General features: G+C 43.6%; 1 protein-coding gene across 1 annotated transcript in view; it reads left to right on the forward strand.

Annotated features, from left to right (window-relative positions):
• The window catches only part of LOC116372023 (anoctamin-1), a 145,616-nt gene that overhangs the window by 20,470 nt on the left and 105,596 nt on the right, over window positions 1–19,550 (forward strand). The window contains exons 5-10 of the mRNA XM_031821090.1: window positions 1,627–1,778; window positions 1,990–2,044; window positions 2,164–2,215; window positions 9,003–9,058; window positions 9,214–9,258; window positions 17,385–17,449. Coding sequence (XP_031676950.1) covers window positions 1,627–1,778; window positions 1,990–2,044; window positions 2,164–2,215; window positions 9,003–9,058; window positions 9,214–9,258; window positions 17,385–17,449 — 425 coding nt within the window. The remainder of the gene's footprint in view (window positions 1–1,626; window positions 1,779–1,989; window positions 2,045–2,163; window positions 2,216–9,002; window positions 9,059–9,213; window positions 9,259–17,384; window positions 17,450–19,550) is intronic.

A 19,550-nucleotide genomic window follows, 5' to 3' on the forward strand; every position in this document is an offset into this window, starting at 1 on the left:
AGGCTGTTTGACTTTACATGCAGTCTGTTTGGACTTTACATGCAGTCTGTTTGGACTTTACATGGAGTCTGTTTGACTTTACATGGAGTCTGTTTGACTTTACATGGAGTCTGTTTGGACTTTACATGGAGTCTGTTTTGACTTTACATGGAGTCTGTTTTGACTTTACATGCAGTCTGTTTGGACTTTACATGCAGTCTGTTTGGACTTTACTTACATGCAGTCTGTTTTGACTTTACATGGAGGCTGTTTGACTTTACATGCAGTCTGTTTTGACTTTACTTACATGGAGTCTGTTTGGACTTTACTTACATGCAGTCTGTTTTGACTTTACATGGAGGCTGTTTGACTTTACATGCAGTCTGTTTTGACTTTACTTACATGCAGTCTGTTTTGACTTTACATGCAGTCTGTTTTGACTTTACATGGAGGCTGTTTGACTTTACATGCAGTCTGTTTGGACTTTACATGGAGTCTGTTTTGACTTTACATGGAGGCTGTTTGGACTTTACATGGAGGCTGTTTGGACTTTACATGGAGTCTGTTTGGACTTTACATGGAGTCTGTTTGGACTTTACATGGAGTCTGTTTTGACTTTACATGCAGTCTGTTTGGACTTTACATGGAGTCTGTTTGGACTTTACATGGAGTCTGTTTTGACTTTACATGGAGTCTGTTTTGACTTTACATGGAGTCTGTTTGACTTTACATGCAGTCTGTTTGACTTTACATGCAGTCTGTTTTGACTTTACATGCAGTCTGTTTTGACTTTACATGCAGTCTGTTTTGACTTTACATGCAGTCTGTTTTGACTTTACATGCAGTCTGTTTTGACTTTACATGCAGTCTGTTTTGACTTTACATGCAGTCTGTTTTGACTTTACTTACATGCAGTCTGTTTTGACTTTACTTACATGCAGTCTGTTTGGACTTTACTTACATGCAGTCTGTTTGGACTTTACTTACATGCAGTCTGTTTTGACTTTACATGGAGGCTGTTTGACTTTACATGCAGTCTGTTTGGACTTTACATGGAGTCTGTTTTGACTTTACATGGAGGCTGTTTGACTTTACATGGAGTCTGTTTGGACTTTACATGCAGTCTGTTTTGACTTTACATGCAGTCTGTTTTGACTTTACATGCAGTCTGTTTTGACTTTACATGCAGTCTGTTTGGACTTTACATGGAGTCTGTTTGACTTTACATGCAGTCTGTTTGGACTTTACATGGAGTCTGTTTGGACTTTACATGGAGTCTGTTTGGACTTTACATGCAGTCTGTTTTGACTTTACATGCAGGCTGTTTTGACTTTACATGGAGGCTGTTTTGACTTTACATGGAGGCTGTTTTGACTTTACATGGAGTCTGTTTGGACTTTACATGGAGGCTGTTTGACTTTACATGGAGGCTGTTTTGACTTTACATGGAGGCTGTTTTGACTTTTTTCTAAATATCCTCTGCTATTTGCTGTTTTTATTTTGTTTTTATGACTACTGCACAATGAGTGGCCTCTGAGGACATGACATTTTTCTGAATCCCCAGCCCCTGCTGCAGTGGGAGGGAGACCCTGTATATGAGCCACAGCAGGTGCCTCTATTAATCTGTCTGTGTCTCTGTCTGTCTAGAGCTATGATCTGAAGCAGGAGAATGGGTTCAGTGCCAGCCTCAGTGAGTTCTGGAGGAAGGTGAACCAGCCGTTCCAACCCAACATCCCCCAGCTAGGCCACAGCACCACCAAGCAGCTCTCACACTGCTTCTCCAGGGACAAACTACACTTGTAAGATGCACCCACACCACACCACACCCCACACCAAGCCCCACGCCACGCCCTACGTCACGCCACGCCCCACGCTATGCCCCATGCACCACACCACGCCCCACACCAAGCCCCACACACGTCCTCACACACACTCTGACAACAGCTGGTCTGTATATGGAGTCACCATCTGAGTTTCCCTGAGTTGAGACCTGTTCTTTGTTCTCTACAGATTTAACATCACCTCTAAAGACACGTTCTTTGACAACGCAACACGCAGTCGAATAGTGAGTCTGTCATTCAGGATGTTTCTCTGTTTTATATGAATGTAAAGAATCAATGGGAATATGGTTTCAGCTCTCTGTTTCTCTCTGACACAATATTCTGTGTGACCTAACCCCCTCAGGTGTACGAGATCCTGAGACGCACTGCCTGCACACGCACCAGCCAATCCATGGGTGAGTGACATCTAACCCCTGATTTGCCCAAAGTTGCCTACTTTGAGGTCATTGACCTTCTCCATGGTTCCTCAGTACAGGTCCAGACAGGGGTACAGTGAGTGATTGGTCTTCTCCATGGTTCCTCAGTACAGGTCCATGCTTCCATACTGTCAGAGCATCGTGGTCTTCTCCATGGTTCCTCAGTACAGGTCCAGACATGGTTACAGTGAGTGATTGGTGTTCTCCATGGTTCCTCAGTACAGGTCCATACAGGGGTACAGTGAGTGATTGGTGTTCTCCATTGTTCCTCAGTACAGGTCCACACAGGGGTACAGTGAGTGATTGGTGTTATCCATGGTTCCTTCTCCATTGTTCCTCAGTACAGGTCCATACAGGGGAACAGTGAGTGATTGGTGTTCTCCATGGTTCCTCAGTACAGGTCCATACAGGGGAACAGTGAGTGATTGGTGTAATCCATGGTTCCTCAGTACAGGTCCACACAGGGGTACAGTGAGTGATTGGTGTTCTCCACCATACCCTGTCCAATAAATAACACGCTACCCTGTCCAATAAATAACACGCTACCCTGTCCAATAAATAACACGCTACCCTGTCCAATAAATAACACGCTACCCTGTCCAATAAATAACACCCTCCCCTGTCCAATAAATAACACGCTACCCTGTCCAATAAATAACACCCTCCCCTGTCCAATAAATAACACGCTACCCTGTCCAATAAATAACACGCTACCCTGTCCAATAAATAACACGCTACCCTGTCCAATAAATAACACGCTACCCTGTCCAATAAATAACACGCTACCCTGTCCAATAAATAACACGCTACCCTGTCCAATAAATAACACGCTACCCTGTCCAATAAATGACACGCTACCCTCCCCTGTCCAATAAATGACACTCTACCCTGTCCAATAAATAACACGCTACCCTGTCCAATAAATAACACGCTACCCTCCCCTGTCCAATAAATAACACGCTACCCTCCCTGTCCAATAAATAACACACACTACCCTGTCCAATAAATAACACTCTACCCCTCCCCTGTCCAATAAATAACACTCTACCCTCCCCTGTCCAATAAATAACACTCTACCCTCCCCTGTCAATAAATAACACGCTACCCTGTCCAATAAATAACACTCTACCCTGTCCAATAAATAACACTCTACCCTGTCCAATAAATAACACTCTACCCTGTCCAATAAATAACACTCTACCCTGTCAAAAATAACACTCTACCCTGTCCAATAAATAACACGCTACCCTGTCCAATAAATAACACGCTACCCTCCCCTGTCCAATAAATAACTCGCTACCCTGTCCAATAAATAACACGCTACCCTGTCCAATAAATAACACTCTACCCTCCCCTGTCCAATAAATAACACTCTACCCTCCCCCTGTCCAATAAATAACACGCTACCCTGTCCAATAAATAACACTCTACCCTGTCCAATAAATAACACTCTACCCTGTCCAATAAATAACACTCTACCCTGTCCAATAAATAACACTCTACCCTGTCCAATAAATAACACTCTACCCTGTCCAATAAATAACACGCTACCCTGTCCAATAAAATAACACGCTACCCTCCCCTGTCCAATAAATAACTCGCTACCCTGTCCAATAAATAACACGCTACCCTGTCCAATAAATAACACTCTACCCTCCCCTGTCCAATAAATAACACGCTACCCTCCCCTGTCCAATAAATGACACGCTACCCTGTCCAATAAATGACACGCTACCCTGTCCAATAAATAACACGCTACCCTGTCCAATAAATAACACGCTACCCTGTCCAATAAATAACACGCTACCCTGTCCAATAAATGACACGCTACCCTGTCCAATAAATGACACGCTACCCTCCCCTGTCCAATAAATGACACGCTACCCTCCCCTGTCCAATAAATGACACGCTACCCTCCCCTGTCCAATAAATAACACGCTACCCTGTCCAATAAATAACACGCTACCCTGTCCAATAAATAACACGCTACCCTGTCCAATAAATAACACGCTACCCTGTCCAATAAATAACACGCTACCCTCCCCCTGTCCAATAAATAACACGCTACCCTGTCCAATAAATAACACGCTACCCTGTCCAATAAATAACACGCTACCCTGTCCAATAAATAACACGCTACCCTCCCCTGTCCAATAAATAACACGCTACCCTCCCCTGTCCAATAAATAACACGCTACCCTCCCCTGTCCAATAAATAACACGCTACCCTGTCCAATAAATATCACGCTCCCCTGTCCAATAAATAACACGCTCCCCTGTCCAATAAATAACACGCTACCCTGTCCAATAAATGACACGCTACCCTCCCCTGTCCAATAAATAACACGCTACCCTGTCCAATAAATATCACGCTACCCTCCCCTGTCCAATAAATAACACGCTACCCTCCCCTGTCCAATAAATAACACCCTCCCCTGTCCAATAAATAACACGCTACCCTCCCATGTCCAATAAATAACACGCTACCCTGTCCAATAAATAACACGCTACCCTCCTCCCAAAGCTAAATGTTGATCTGTCCTTATCAGCATTAGTTTGCGGTTGTTTTCTACATGTAAAACTAGATGGCTAGCTAGATGAATAGAATTCATGTATTGCCAGATGATAATTATAAAGTAAACGTTAACTACATAAAGCAATCTTGTTTCGTCTGTATTGGTAAAAGGAAATGTTAATGCAGGAACGTTAGCACAGAGTGCTTCTCAAATGGACCATTTTATGCACGGTATTATACATATTAGGACACACCCTCTGTTTTTCTCTCTTCGCCTGAGCCTCTCTCCCTCTCCTCCTCTCTTACCAGTTCCCTTTATCGTCCTTTCTCTCTCTTCGCCTGAGCCTCTCTCTCTCCCCCCTCTTCCCAGTTCCCTTTTGTCCTCTCCTCCTCTCTTCCCAGTTCCCTTTATTGTCCTCTCCTCCTCTCCTCCCAGTTCCCTTTATCGTCCTCTCCTCCTCTCTTCCCAGTTCCCTTTATTGTCCTCTCCTCCTCTCTTCCCAGTTCCCTTTATTGTCCTCTCCTCCTCTCTTCCCAGTTCCCTTTATTGTCCTCTCCTCCTCTCTTCCCAGTTCCCTTTATTGTCCTCTCTTCCCAGTTCCCTTTATCGTCCTCTCTTCCCAGTTCCCTTTATCGTCCTCTCTTCCCAGTTCCCTTATTGTCCTCTCCTCCTCTCTTCCCAGTTCCCTTTATTGTCCTCTCCTCCTCTCTTCCCAGTTCCCTTTATTGTCCTCTCCTCCTCTCTTCCCAGTTCCCTTTATTGTCCTCTCCTCCTCTCTTCCCAGTTCCCTTTTGTTCCTCTCCTCCTCTCTTCCCATTCCCTTTATCGTCCTCTCTTCCTCTCTTCCCAGTCCCTTTATTGTCCTCTCCTCCTCTCTCCCAGTTCCCTTTATTGTCCTCTCCTCCTCTCTTCCCAGTTCCCTTTATTTCCTCTCCTCCTCTCTTCCCAGTTCCCTTTATTGTCCTCTCCTCCTCTCTTCCAGTTCCCTTTATTGTCCTCTCCTCCTCTCTTCCCAGTTCCCTTTATCGTCCTCTCCTCCTCTCTTCCAGTTCCCTTTATGTCCTCTCCTCCTCTCTTCCCAGTTCCCTTTATCGTCCTCTCCTCCTCTCTTCCAGTTCCCTTTATTGTCCTCTCCTCCTCTCTTCCCCAGTTCCCTTTATTGTCCTCTCTTCCAGTTCCCTTTATTGTCCTCTCTTCCCAGTTCCCTTTATTGTCCTCTCTTCCCAGTTCCCTTTATTGTCCTCTCTTCCCAGTTCCCTTTATTGTCCTCTCTTCCCAGTTCCCTTATTGTCCTCTCTTCCCAGTTCCCTTTATTGTCCTCTCTTCCCAGTTCCCTTTATTGTCCTCTCTTCCCAGTTCCCTTTATTGTCCTCTCTTCCCAGTTCCCTTTATTGTCCTCTCTTCCCAGTTTCCCTTTATTGTCCTCTCTTCCCAGTTCCCTTTATTGTCCTCTCTTCCCAGTTCCCTTTATTGTCCTCTCTTCCCAGTTCCCTTTATTGTCCTCTCTTCCCAGTTCCCTTTATTGTCCTCTCTTCCCAGTTCCCTTTATTGTCCTCTCTTCCCAGTTCCCTTTATTGTCCTCTCTTCCCAGTTCCCTTTATTGTCCTCTCTTCCCAGTTCCCTTTATTGTCCTCTCTTCCCAGTTCCCTTTATTGTCCTCTCTTCCCAGTTCCCTTTATTGTCCCTCTCTTCCCAGTTCCCTTATTGTCCTCTCTTCCCAGTTCCCTTTATTGTCCTCTCCTCCCAGTTCCCTTTATTGTCCTCTCTTCCCAGTTCCCTTTATTGTCCTCTCCTCCCAGTTCCCTTTATTGTCCTCTTCCTCCCAGTTCCCTTTATTGTCCTCTCCTCCTCTCTTCCCAGTTCCCTTTATCGTCCTCTCCTCCTCTCTTCCCAGTTCCCTTTATCGTCCTCTCCTCCTCTCTTCCCAGTTCCCTTTATTGTCCTCTCCTCCTCTCTTCCCAGTTCCCTTTATTGTCCTCTCTTCCCAGTTCCCTTTATTGTCCCTCTCTTCCCAGTTCCCTTTATCGTCCTCTCCTCCTCTCTTCCCAGTTCCCTTTATTGTCCTCTCCTCCTCTCTTCCAGTTCCCTTATTGTCCTCTCTTCCCAGTTCCCTTTATTGTCCTCTCTTCCCAGTTCCCTTTATTGTCCTCTCTTCCCAGTTCCCTTTATTGTCCTCTCTTCCCAGTTCCCTTTATTGTCCTCTCTTCCCAGTTCCCTTTATTGTCCTCTCTTCCCAGTTCCCTTTATTGTCCTCTCTTCCCAGTTCCCTTTATTGTCCTCTCTTCCCAGTTCCCTTTATTGTCCTCTCTTCCCAGTTCCCTTTATTGTCCTCTCTTCCCAGTTCCCTTTATTGTCCTCTCTTCCCAGTTCCCTTTATTGTCCTCTCTTCCCAGTTCCCTTTATTGTCCTCTCCTCCCAGTTCCCTTTATTGTCCTCTCCTCCCAGTTCCCTTTATTGTCCTCTCCTCCCAGTTCCCTTTATTGTCCTCTCCTCCCAGTTCCCTTTATTGTCCTCTCCTCCCAGTTCCCTTTATTGTCCTCTCCTCCCAGTTCCCTTTATTGTCCTCTCCTCCCAGTTCCCTTTATTGTCCTCTCCTCCCAGTTCCCTTATTGTCCTCTCTTCCCAGTTCCCTTTATTGTCCTCTCTTCCCAGTTCCCTTTATTGTCCTCTCTTCCCAGTTCCCTTTATTGTCCTCTCCTCCCAGTTCCCTTTATTGTCCTCTCCTCCCAGTTCCCTTTATTGTCCTCTCTTCCCAGTTCCCTTTATTGTCCTCTCCTCCTCTCTTCCAAGTTCCCTTTATTGTCCTCTCTTCCTCTCTTCCCAGTTCCCTTTATTGTCCTCTCCTCCTCTCTTCCCAGTTCCCTTTATCGTCCTCTCCTCCTCTCTTCCCAGTTCCCTTTATCGTCCTCTCCTCCTCTCTTCCCAGTTCCCTTTATTGTCCTCTCCTCCTCTCTTCCCAGTTCCCTTTATTGTCCTCTCTTCCCAGTTCCCTTTATTGTCCTCTCCTCCCAGTTCCCTTTATTGTCCTCTCCTCCCAGTTCCCTTTATTGTCCTCTCTTCCCAGTTCCCTTTATTGTCCTCTCCTCCTCTCTTCCCAGTTCCCTTTATTGTCCTCTCTTCCTCTCTTCCCAGTTCCCTTTATTGTCCTCTCCTCCCAGTTCCCTTTATTGTCCTCTCCTCCCAGTTCCCTTTATTGTCCTCTCCTCCCAGTTCCCTATTGTCCTCTCCTCCTCTCTTCCCAGTTCCCTTTATTGTCCTCTCCTCCTCTCTTCCCAGTTCCCTTTATTGTCCTCTCTTCCCAGTTCCCTTTATTGTCCTCTCTTCCCAGTTCCCTTTATTGTCCTCTCTTCCCAGTTCCCTTTATTGTCCTCTCTTCCCAGTTCCCTTTATTGTCCTCTCTTCCCAGTTCCCTTTATTGTCCTCTCTTCCCAGTTCCCTTTATTGTCCTCTCTTCCCAGTTCCCTTTATTGTCCTCTCTTCCCAGTTCCCTTTATTGTCCTCTCTTCCCAGTTCCCTTTATTGTCCTCTCTTCCCAGTTCCCTTTATTGTCCTCTCTTCCCAGTTCCCTTTATTGTCCTCTCTTCCCAGTTCCCTTTATTGTCCTCTCCTCCCAGTTCCCTTTATTGTCCTCTCCTCCCAGTTCCCTTTATTGTCCTCTCCTCCTCTCTTCCCAGTTCCCTTTATCGTCCTCTCCTCCTCTCTTCCCAGTTCCCTTTATCGTCCTCTCATCTCCTGAAGTGTGTTGTGGGGTCAGGCTGAGATTGAAGCAGAGGCATGTGGGAGTTGTGGTTCCTGTAGCTGTGCTGTGATTGGCTCGTTGGTGAAGCTAATCACTGATGTTTCTGACTTCGTAGAGGTCTTGTTAATTAGTTCATGAGGTAATGAATCAATTAGTTAAAGCTGTTCCCACTGAGCTTCCCACTGTTCCTGCCCTCTCCTCTCCTGCCCGCTCCTCTCCTGCCCGCTCCTCTCCTGCCCGCTCCTATCATTTCCTTCCCGCTCCTCTCATTTCCTGCCCTCTCCTCTCCTGCCCGCTCCTCTCATTTCCTGCCCTCTCCTCTCCTGCCCTCTCCTCTCCTGCCCTCTCCTCTATTGCCCTGCCCTATTCTCTCCTCTCTTGCCCCCACCCAGCCACTTCTCTCCTCTCTGAATGGGAAAGCTGATACAGATCACTGAAGCATCTCTCACTAATATTAGATGAGTTTGTTGATACATTGAGTAACCGACACCTCTCCCTCTTTCTCTCTCAGGCATCACCACATTAATAGCTAAAGGTGTCTATGATTCAGCCTTCCCTCTCCATGATGTAAGTTCCTGTCCTTCCAGCTGCACATAGAGTATTTGTGATGATGTTACTGTTAACCTCGTGATAATGTTGCTATTGGTAACGCAAACTGTAATACACTGTGAGCTTTCTAATTGTGATGTGATTGGTCTGTCTGACTCCTCCCCTCTCTGCAGGGGGATTATAAGGTTGTGGGTCACTCAGAGAGGAATGACAGACAGGTAACTACTGCTCTACTATACTATAATATACTGTTGCTACAACCAAGATTGTAACAAACAATGGGAAACCACACACTGAATGAAGGAATAAATAAACACTCACAACAATAATCAGATGAGGCATGACAGTCAGTAAATTAGGTGTCAACTGCCAAAACCACAACGAAATGACCAAAGGTCTGCATGGAGAGGGGAATCTCTTGCTGAATGGGGAAACGACCAAAGGTCTGCATGGAGAGGGGAATCTCTTGCTGAATGGGGAAACGACCAAAGGTCTGCATGGAGAGGGGAATCTCTTGCTGAATGGGGAAACGACCAAAGGTCTGCATGGAGAGGGGAATCTCTTGCTGAATGGGGAAACGACCAAAGGTCTGCATGGAGAGGGGAATCTCTTGCTGAATGGGGAAACGACCAAAGGTCTGCATGGAGAGGGGAATCTCTTGCTGAATGGGGAAACGACCAAAGGTCTGCATGGAGAGGGGAATCTCTTGCTGAATGGGGAAACGACCAAAGGTCTGCATGGAGAGGGGAATCTCTTGCTGAATGGGGAAACGACCAAAGGTCTGCATGGAGAGGGGAATCTCTTGCTGAATGGGGAAACGACCAAAGGTCTGCATGGAGAGAGGAATCTCTTGCTGAATGGGGAAACGACCAAAGGTCTGCATGGAGAGGGGAATCTCTTGCTGAATGGGGAAACGACCAAAGGTCTGCATGGAGAGAGGAATCTCTTGCTGAATGGGGAAACGACCAAAGGTCTGCATGGAGAGAGGAATCTCTTGCTGAATGGGGAAACGACCAAAGGTCTGCATGGAGAGAGGAATCTCTTGCTGAATGGGGAAACGACCAAAGGTCTGCATGGAGAGAGGAATCTCTTGCTGAATGGGGAAACGACCAAAGGTCTGCATGGAGAGGGGAATCTCTTGCTGAATGGGGAAACGACCAAAGGTCTGCATGGAGAGGGGAATCTCTTGCTGAATGGGGAAACGACCAAAGGTCTGCATGGAGAGGGGAATCTCTTGCTGAATGGGGAAACGACCAAAGGTCTGCATGGAGAGGGGAATCTCTTGCTGAATGGGGAAACAGTGGCTTTATGCCACAGCTGAGCTGTCACAGGTATACCCCATCAGCCATGACGACCCTCCCAGCTCCGCCCACCTCTCCTACTCCGCCCATCAATCTCCTGCAGGAAGTAAGCGCAGCAAAACCCAGTAGACAGAGCAGGGAGGTGCCGTAACACTGTACTCTACTACAGTGCTTCCCAAACTGGGGGTTGGGACCCACTCGTGGGTCCAGGTGGGTCACAGGATTTAGCTTTAAAACTGCAACATGTTCTCTCTGCTGCCGATATGTTTTTTTTTTCACACTCAACCCTTACGTTGGGTCACGATAACACACCTCAATTGGTGGGCCATGAAGTAAAAACGTTTGGGAAATCCTGATGACTGTACTATACTCTACTCTGATGTCTGGACTCTACTCTGATGTCTGGACTCTACTCTGATGACTGTACTCTACTCTGATGACTGTACTGTACTCTACTCTGATGACTGTACTGTACTCTACTCTGATGACTGTACTGTACTCTACTCTGATGACTGTACTGTACTCTACTCTGATGTCTGGACTGTACTCTACTCTGATGACTGTATTGTACTCTACTCTGATGACTGGACTGTACTCTACTCTGATGACTGGACTGTACTCTACTCTGATGTCTGTACTGTACTCTACTCTGATGCCTGGACTGTGCTCTACTCTGATGTCTGGACTGTGCTCTACTCTGATGTCTGGACTGTGCTCTACTCTGATGTCTGGACTGTACTCTACTCTGATGACTGGACTGTACTCTACTCTGATGTCTGGACTGTGCTCTACTCTGATGTCTGGACTGTGCTCTACTCTGATGTCTGGACTGTGCTCTACTCTGATGTCTGGACTGTACTCTACTCTGATGACTGGACTGTACTCTACTCTGATGTCTGGACTGTACTCTACTCTGATGTCTGGACTGTACTCTGATGTCTGGACTGTACTCTGATGACTGTACTGTACTCTACTCTGATGACTGTACTATACTCTACTCTGATGTCTGTACTCTACTCTGATGTCTGTACTCTACTCTGATGTCTGGACTCTACTCTGATGTCTGGACTGTACTCTACTCTGATGTCTGTACTGTACTCTACTCTGATGACTGTACTGTACTCTACTCTGATGACTGTACTCTACTCTGATGACTGTACTCTACTCTGATGTCTGGACTGTACTCTACTCTGATGTCTGGACTGTACTCTACTCTACTCTGATGTCTGTACTCTACTCTACTCTGATGTCTGTACTCTACTCTACTCTGATGTCTGTACTGAACTCTACTCTGATGTCTGTACTGTACTCTACTCTGATGACTGGACTGAACTCTACTCTGATGACTGGACTGAACTCTACTCTGATGACTGGACTGTACTCTACTCTGATGACTGGACTGTACTCTACTCTGATGTCTGGACTGAACTCTACTCTGATGACTGTACTGAACTCTACTCTGATGTCTGTACTGAACTCTACTCTGATGTCTGGACTGAACTCTACTCTGATGACTGTACTGAACTCTCCTCTGATGTCTGTACTGAACTCTACTCTGATGCCTGGACTGTGAAATCCTGATGACTGTACTATACTCTACTCTGATGTCTGGACTCTACTCTGATGTCTGGACTCTACTCTGATGACTGAACTCTACTCTGATGTCTGGACTGAACTCTACTCTGATGACTGTACTGAACTCCACTCTGATGACTGTACTGAACTCTACTCTGATGACTGTACTGGACTCTACTCTGATGACTGTACTGAACTCTACTCTGATGACTGTACTGAACTCCACTCTGATGACTGTACTGAACTCCACTCTGATGACTGTACTGAACTCTACTCTGATGACTGTACTGAACTCTACTCTGATGACTGTACTGAACTCTACTCTGATGACTGTACTGAACTCTACTCTGATGACTGGACTGTACTCTACTCTGATGACTGGACTGTACTCTACTCTGATGTCTGGACTGAACTCTACTCTGATGACTGTACTGAACTCTACTCTGATGTCTGTACTGAACTCTACTCTGATGTCTGGACTGAACTCTACTCTGATGACTGTACTGAACTCTCCTCTGATGTCTGTACTGAACTCTACTCTGATGCCTGGACTGTGAAATCCTGATGACTGTACTATACTCTACTCTGATGTCTGGACTCTACTCTGATGTCTGGACTCTACTCTGATGACTGAACTCTACTCTGATGTCTGGACTGAACTCTACTCTGATGACTGTACTGAACTCCACTCTGATGACTGTACTGAACTCTACTCTGATGACTGTACTGGACTCTACTCTGATGACTGTACTGAACTCTACTCTGATGACTGTACTGAACTCCACTCTGATGACTGTACTGAACTCCACTCTGATGACTGTACTGAACTCTACTCTGATGACTGTACTGAACTCTACTCTGATGACTGTACTGAACTCTACTCTGATGACTGTACTGAACTCTACTCTGATGACTGTACTGAACTCTACTCTGATGACTGTACTGAACTCTACTCTGATGACTGTACTGAACTCTACTCTGATGACTGTACTGTACTCTACTCTGATGACTGGACTGAACTCTACTCTGATGACTGGACTGAACTCTACTCTGATGACTGGACTGAACTCTACTCTGATGACTGTACTGAACTCTACTCTGATGACTGGACTGTACTCTACTCTGATGACTGTACTGTACTCTACTCTGATGACTGTACTGAACTCTACTCTGATGACTGTACTGAACTCTACTCTGATGACTGTACTGAACTCTACTCTGATGACTGTACTGAACTCTACTCTGATGACTGTACTGAACTCTACTCTGATGACTGGACTGAACTCTACTCTGATGACTGGACTGAACTCTCCTCTGATGACTGGACTGAACTCTACTCTGATGACTGGACTGAACTCTACTCTGATGACTGGACTGAACTCTACTCTGATGACTGGACTGAACTCTACTCTGATGACTGTACTGAACTCTACTCTGATGACTGGACTGAACTCTACTCTGATGACTGTACTGTACTCTACTCTGATGTCTGGACTGTGCTCTACTCTGATGACTGTACTGAACTCTACTCTGATGACTGTACTATACTCTACTCTGATGACTGTACTGAACTCTACTCTGATGACTGGACTGTACTCTACTCTGATGACTGGACTGTACTCTACTCTGATGTCTGGACTGTGCTCTACTCTGATGACTGTACTGAACTCTACTCTGATGACTGTACTATACTCTACTCTGATGACTGTACTGAACTCTACTCTGATGACTGGACTGTACTCTACTCTGATGTCTGGACTGTGCTCTACTCTGATGACTGTACTGAACTCTACTCTGATGACTGTACTATACTCTACTCTGATGACTGTACTGAACTCTACTCTGATGACTGTACTGTACTCTACTCTGATGACTGTACTGAACTCTACTCTGATGACTGTACTCTACTCTGATGACTGTACTGAACTCTACTCTGATGACTGTACTGAACTCTACTCTGATGACTGTACTGAACTCTACTCTGATGACTGTACTGAACTCTACTCTGATGACTGTACTGAACTCTACTCTGATGACTGTACTGAACTCTACTCTGATGACTGTACTGAACTCTACTCTGATGACTGTACTGAACTCTACTCTGATGACTGTACTGAACTCTACTCTGATGACTGGACTCTACTCTGATGACTGGACTGAACTCTACTCTGATGACTGTACTGTACTCTACTCTGATGTCTGGACTGTGCTCTACTCTGATGACTGTACTGAACTCTACTCTGATGACTGTACTATACTCTACTCTGATGACTGTACTGAACTCTACTCTGATGACTGGACTGTACTCTACTCTGATGTCTGGACTGTGCTCTACTCTGATGACTGTACTGAACTCTACTCTGATGACTGTACTATACTCTACTCTGATGACTGTACTGAACTCTACTCTGATGACTGTACTGTACTCTACTCTGATGACTGTACTGAACTCTACTCTGATGACTGTACTCTACTCTGATGACTGTACTGAACTCTACTCTGATGACTGTACTGAACTCTACTCTGATGACTGTACTGAACTCTACTCTGATGACTGTACTGAACTCTACTCTGATGACTGTACTGAACTCTACTCTGATGACTGTACTGAACTCTACTCTGATGACTGGACTCTACTCTGATGACTGGACTGAACTCTACTCTGATGACTGTACTGAACTCTACTCTGATGACTGTACTGACTCTACTCTGATGACTGTACTGAACTCTACTCTGATGGACTGTACTCTACTCTGATGACTGTACTGAACTCTACTCTGATGACTGTACTCTACTCTGATGACTGTACTGAACTCTACTCTGATGACTGTACTCTACTCTGATGACTGTACTGAACTCTACTCTGATGACTGTACTCTACTCTGATGACTGTACTGAACTCTACTCTGATGACTGACTCTACTCTGATGACTGTACTGAACTCACTCTGATGACTGTACTGAACTCTACTCTGATGACTGTACTCTACTCTGATGACTGTACTGAACTCTACTCTGATGACTGTACTGAACTCTACTCTGATGACTGTACTGAACTCTACTCTGATGACTGTACTGTACTCTACTCTGATGACTGTACTGAACTCTACTCTGATGTCTGGACTGAACTCTACTCTGATGACTGTACTGTACTCTACTCTGATGACTGTACTGAACTCTACTCTGATGACTGGACTGAACTCTACTCTGATGACTGAACTCTACTCTGATGACTGAACTCTACTCTGATGACTGTACTGAACTCTACTCTGATGACTGAACTCTACTCTGATGACTGAACTCTACTCTGATGACTGTACTGAACTCTACTCTGATGACTGAACTCTACTCTGATGACTGAACTCTACTCTGATGACTGTACTGAACTCTACTCTGATGACTGTACTGAACTCTACTCTGATGACTGGACTGAACTCTACTCTGATGACTGTACTGAACTCTACTCTGATGACTGTACTGTACTCTACTCTGATGACTGAACTCTACTCTGATGACTGAACTGTACTCTACTCTGATGACTGTACTGAACTCTACTCTGATGACTGTACTGAACTCTACTCTGATGACTGTACTGAACTCTACTCTGATGACTGTACTGAACTCTACTCTGATGACTGTACTGTACTCTACTCTGATGACTGAACTCTACTCTGATGACTGAACTGTACTCTACTCTGATGACTGTACTGAACTCTACTCTGATGACTGTACTGAACTCTACTCTGATGACTGTACTGTACTCTACTCTGATGACTGAACTCTACTCTGATGACTGAACTGTACTCTACTCTGATGACTGTACTGAACTCTACTCTGATGACTGTACTGAACTCTACTCTGATGACTGTACTGAACTCTACTCTGATGACTGTACTCCACTCTGATGACTGTACTGAACTCTACTCTGATGACTGTACTGAACTCTACTCTGATGACTGTACTCTACTCTGATGACTGTACTGAACTCTACTCTGATGACTGGACTGAACTCTACTCTGATGACTGTACTGAACTCTACTCTGATGACTGTACTCTACTCTGATGACTGTACTGAACTCTACTCTGATGACTGTACTGTACTCTACTCTGATGACTGTACTGAACTCTACTCTGATGACTGTACTGAACTCCACTCTGATGACTGTACTGAACTCTACTCTGATGACTGTACTGTACTCTACTCTGATGACTGTACTGTACTCTACTCTGATGACTGTACTGAACTCTACTCTGATGACTGTACTGAACTCTACTCTGATGACTGGACTCTACTCTGATGACTGTACTGAACTCTACTCTGATGACTGTACTATACTCTACTCTGATGACTGTACTGAACTCTACTCTGATGTCTGTACTGAACTCTACTCTGATGACTGTACTGAACTCTACTCTGATGACTGTACTGAACTCTACTCTGATGTCTGTACTGAACTCTACTCTGATGACTGAACTGAACTCTACTCTGATGACTGTACTGAACTCTACTCTGATGACTGTACTCTACTCTGATGTCTGTACTGAACTCTACTCTGATGACTGAACTCTACTCTGATGACTGGACTCTACTCTGATGTCTGTACTGAACTCTACTCTGATGACTGAACTCCACTCTGATGTCTGTACTGAACTCTACTCTGATGACTGAACTCTACTCTGATGCCTGTACTGAACTCTACTCTGATGACTGTACTGAACTCTACTCTGATGACTGTACTGAACTCTACTCTGATGACTGTACTGAACTCTACTCTGATGACTGAACTCTACTCTGATGACTGGACTGAACTCTACTCTGATGACTGTACTGAACTCTACTCTGATGACTGAACTCTACTCTGATGACTGGACTGAACTCTACTCTGATGACTGTACTGAACTCTACTCTGATGACTGAACTCTACTCTGATGACTGTACTGAACTCTACTCTGATGACTGTACTGAACTCTACTCTGATGACTGGACTGAACTCTACTCTGATGACTGTACTGAACTCTACTCTGATGACTGTACTGAACTCTACTCTGATGACTGAACTCTACTCTGATGACTGTACTGAACTCTACTCTGATGACTGAACTCTACTCTGACGACTGTACTGAACTCTACTCTGATGACTGTACTGAACTCTACTCTGATGACTGTACTCTACTCTGATGACTGTACTGAACTCTACTCTGATGACTGTACTGAACTCTACTCTGATGACTGTACTGAACTCTACTCTGATGACTGTACTGAACTCTACTCTGATGACTGTACTGAACTCTACTCTGATGTCTGTACTGAACTCTACTCTGATGACTGTACTGAACTCTACTCTGATGACTGTACTCTACTCTGATGACTGTACTGAACTCTACTCTGATGACTGTACTGAACTCTACTCTGATGACTGTACTCTACTCTGATGACTGTACTGAACTCTACTCTCTGTTCTGTCTAAGCTGCTGCATGATGAGTGGGCCAGATATGGAGCCTTCTACAAATACCAACCTGTGGACCTCATCAGGTATCAACATTACATGATTACTACATGACATTATCATTGGGTGTCGGCATTACTACATTAATACCACATTACCAACAATACTATGTTATAACAACATGACATTATCAGATGCCCACATTACCACAACTATATTACATTATTACCCGGTACCAACAATACAACATTATTATTTCATAACATTATCACCAGGTGCCTACATTATTGTTACATCATCAGGTACCTACATTATTATTGCATTATCATCGGGTACCTGCATTATCATTACATCATTAGTTACATACATCATTATTACATTATCAGGTACCTACATTACTATATTATTACTGCATTACAATATCATCAGGTACCAGCATTACTACAATGTTACCATATTACTATGTTATTACTACATTACATATCAGATACTAACATTACTATGCTATTATTACATTACATTACCATCAGGTATCAACATTACATTATTACTGCATTACATTATCAGATACAAACATTACCATGCTATTACTACATTACATTATCATTGCATTACATTATCAGATACCAACATTACTATGCTATTATTACATTACATTACCATCAGGTATCAACATTACATTATTACTGCATTACATTATCAGATACAAACATTACCATGCTATTACTACATTACATTACCATCAGGTATCAACATTACATTATTACTGCATTACATTATCAGATACCAACATTACCATGCTATTACTACATTATATATAATATAATCATTGCATTGTTACTGCATTACATTATCAGGTACCAATACTATTATTACTACATAGATCATTAGATACCATTGTTACTGCATTACATTATCAGGTACCAATAGTATTATTACTACATAGATCATTAGATACCATTGTTACTGCATTACATTATCAGGTACCAATACTATTATTACTACATAGATCATTAGATACCATTGTTACTGCATTACATTATCAGGTACCAATACTATTATTACTACATAGATCATTAGATACCATTGTTACTGCATTACATTATCAGGTACCAATACTATTATTACTACATAGATCATTAGATACCATTGTTACTGCATTACATTATCAGGTACCAATACTATTATTACTACATAGATCATTAGATACCATTGTTACTGCATTACATTATCAGGTACCAATACTATTATTACTACATAGATCATTAGATACCATTGTTACTGCATTACATTATCAGGTACCAATACTATTATTACTACATAGATCATTAGATACCATTGTTACTGCATTACATTATCAGGTACCAATACTATTATTACTACATAGATCATTAGATACCATTGTTACTGCATTACATTATCAGGTACCAATACTATTATTACTACATAGATCATTAGATACCATTGTTACTGCATTACATTATCAGGTACCAATACTATTATTACTACATAGATCATTAGATACCATTGTTACTGCATTACATTATCAGGTACCAATACTATTATTACTACATAGATCATTAGATACCATTGTTACTGCATTACATTATCAGGTACCAATACTATTATTACTACATAGATCATTAGATACCATTGTTACTGCATTACATTATCAGGTACCAATACTATTATTACTACATAGATCATTAGATACCATTGTTACTGCATTACATTATCAGGTACCAATACTATTATTACTACATAGATCATTAGATACCATTATTACTGCATTACATTATCAGATACCAACATTACTATGCTATTACTACATTATCATCAGGTATAATCATTGCATTGTTACTGCATTACATTATCAGGTACCAATACTATTATTACTACATAGATCATTAGATACCATTATTACTGCATTACATTATCATATTTTTTTACAGAGCAATTTACAGGAACAATTAGGGTTAAGTGCCTTGCTCATGGGCACATTGATTACAATTAAAATAATTCTCGCCTGGTCGCCTCAGGGCTTCAAACCAGCGACCTTTCGGTTACTTGCCCAACGCTCTTAATCGCTAGGCTACCTGCTTCCCCCTCATTAGTTACCAACATTAGTAGATTATTACTACATTATCATCGCTCATTATTACTAGTGAACGCAAACCCTAACAGCAG

The sequence above is a fragment of the Oncorhynchus kisutch genome, unplaced genomic scaffold (assembly GCF_002021735.2).
Source record: "Oncorhynchus kisutch isolate 150728-3 unplaced genomic scaffold, Okis_V2 scaffold3846, whole genome shotgun sequence".
Classification (NCBI taxonomy): domain Eukaryota; kingdom Metazoa; phylum Chordata; class Actinopteri; order Salmoniformes; family Salmonidae; genus Oncorhynchus; species Oncorhynchus kisutch.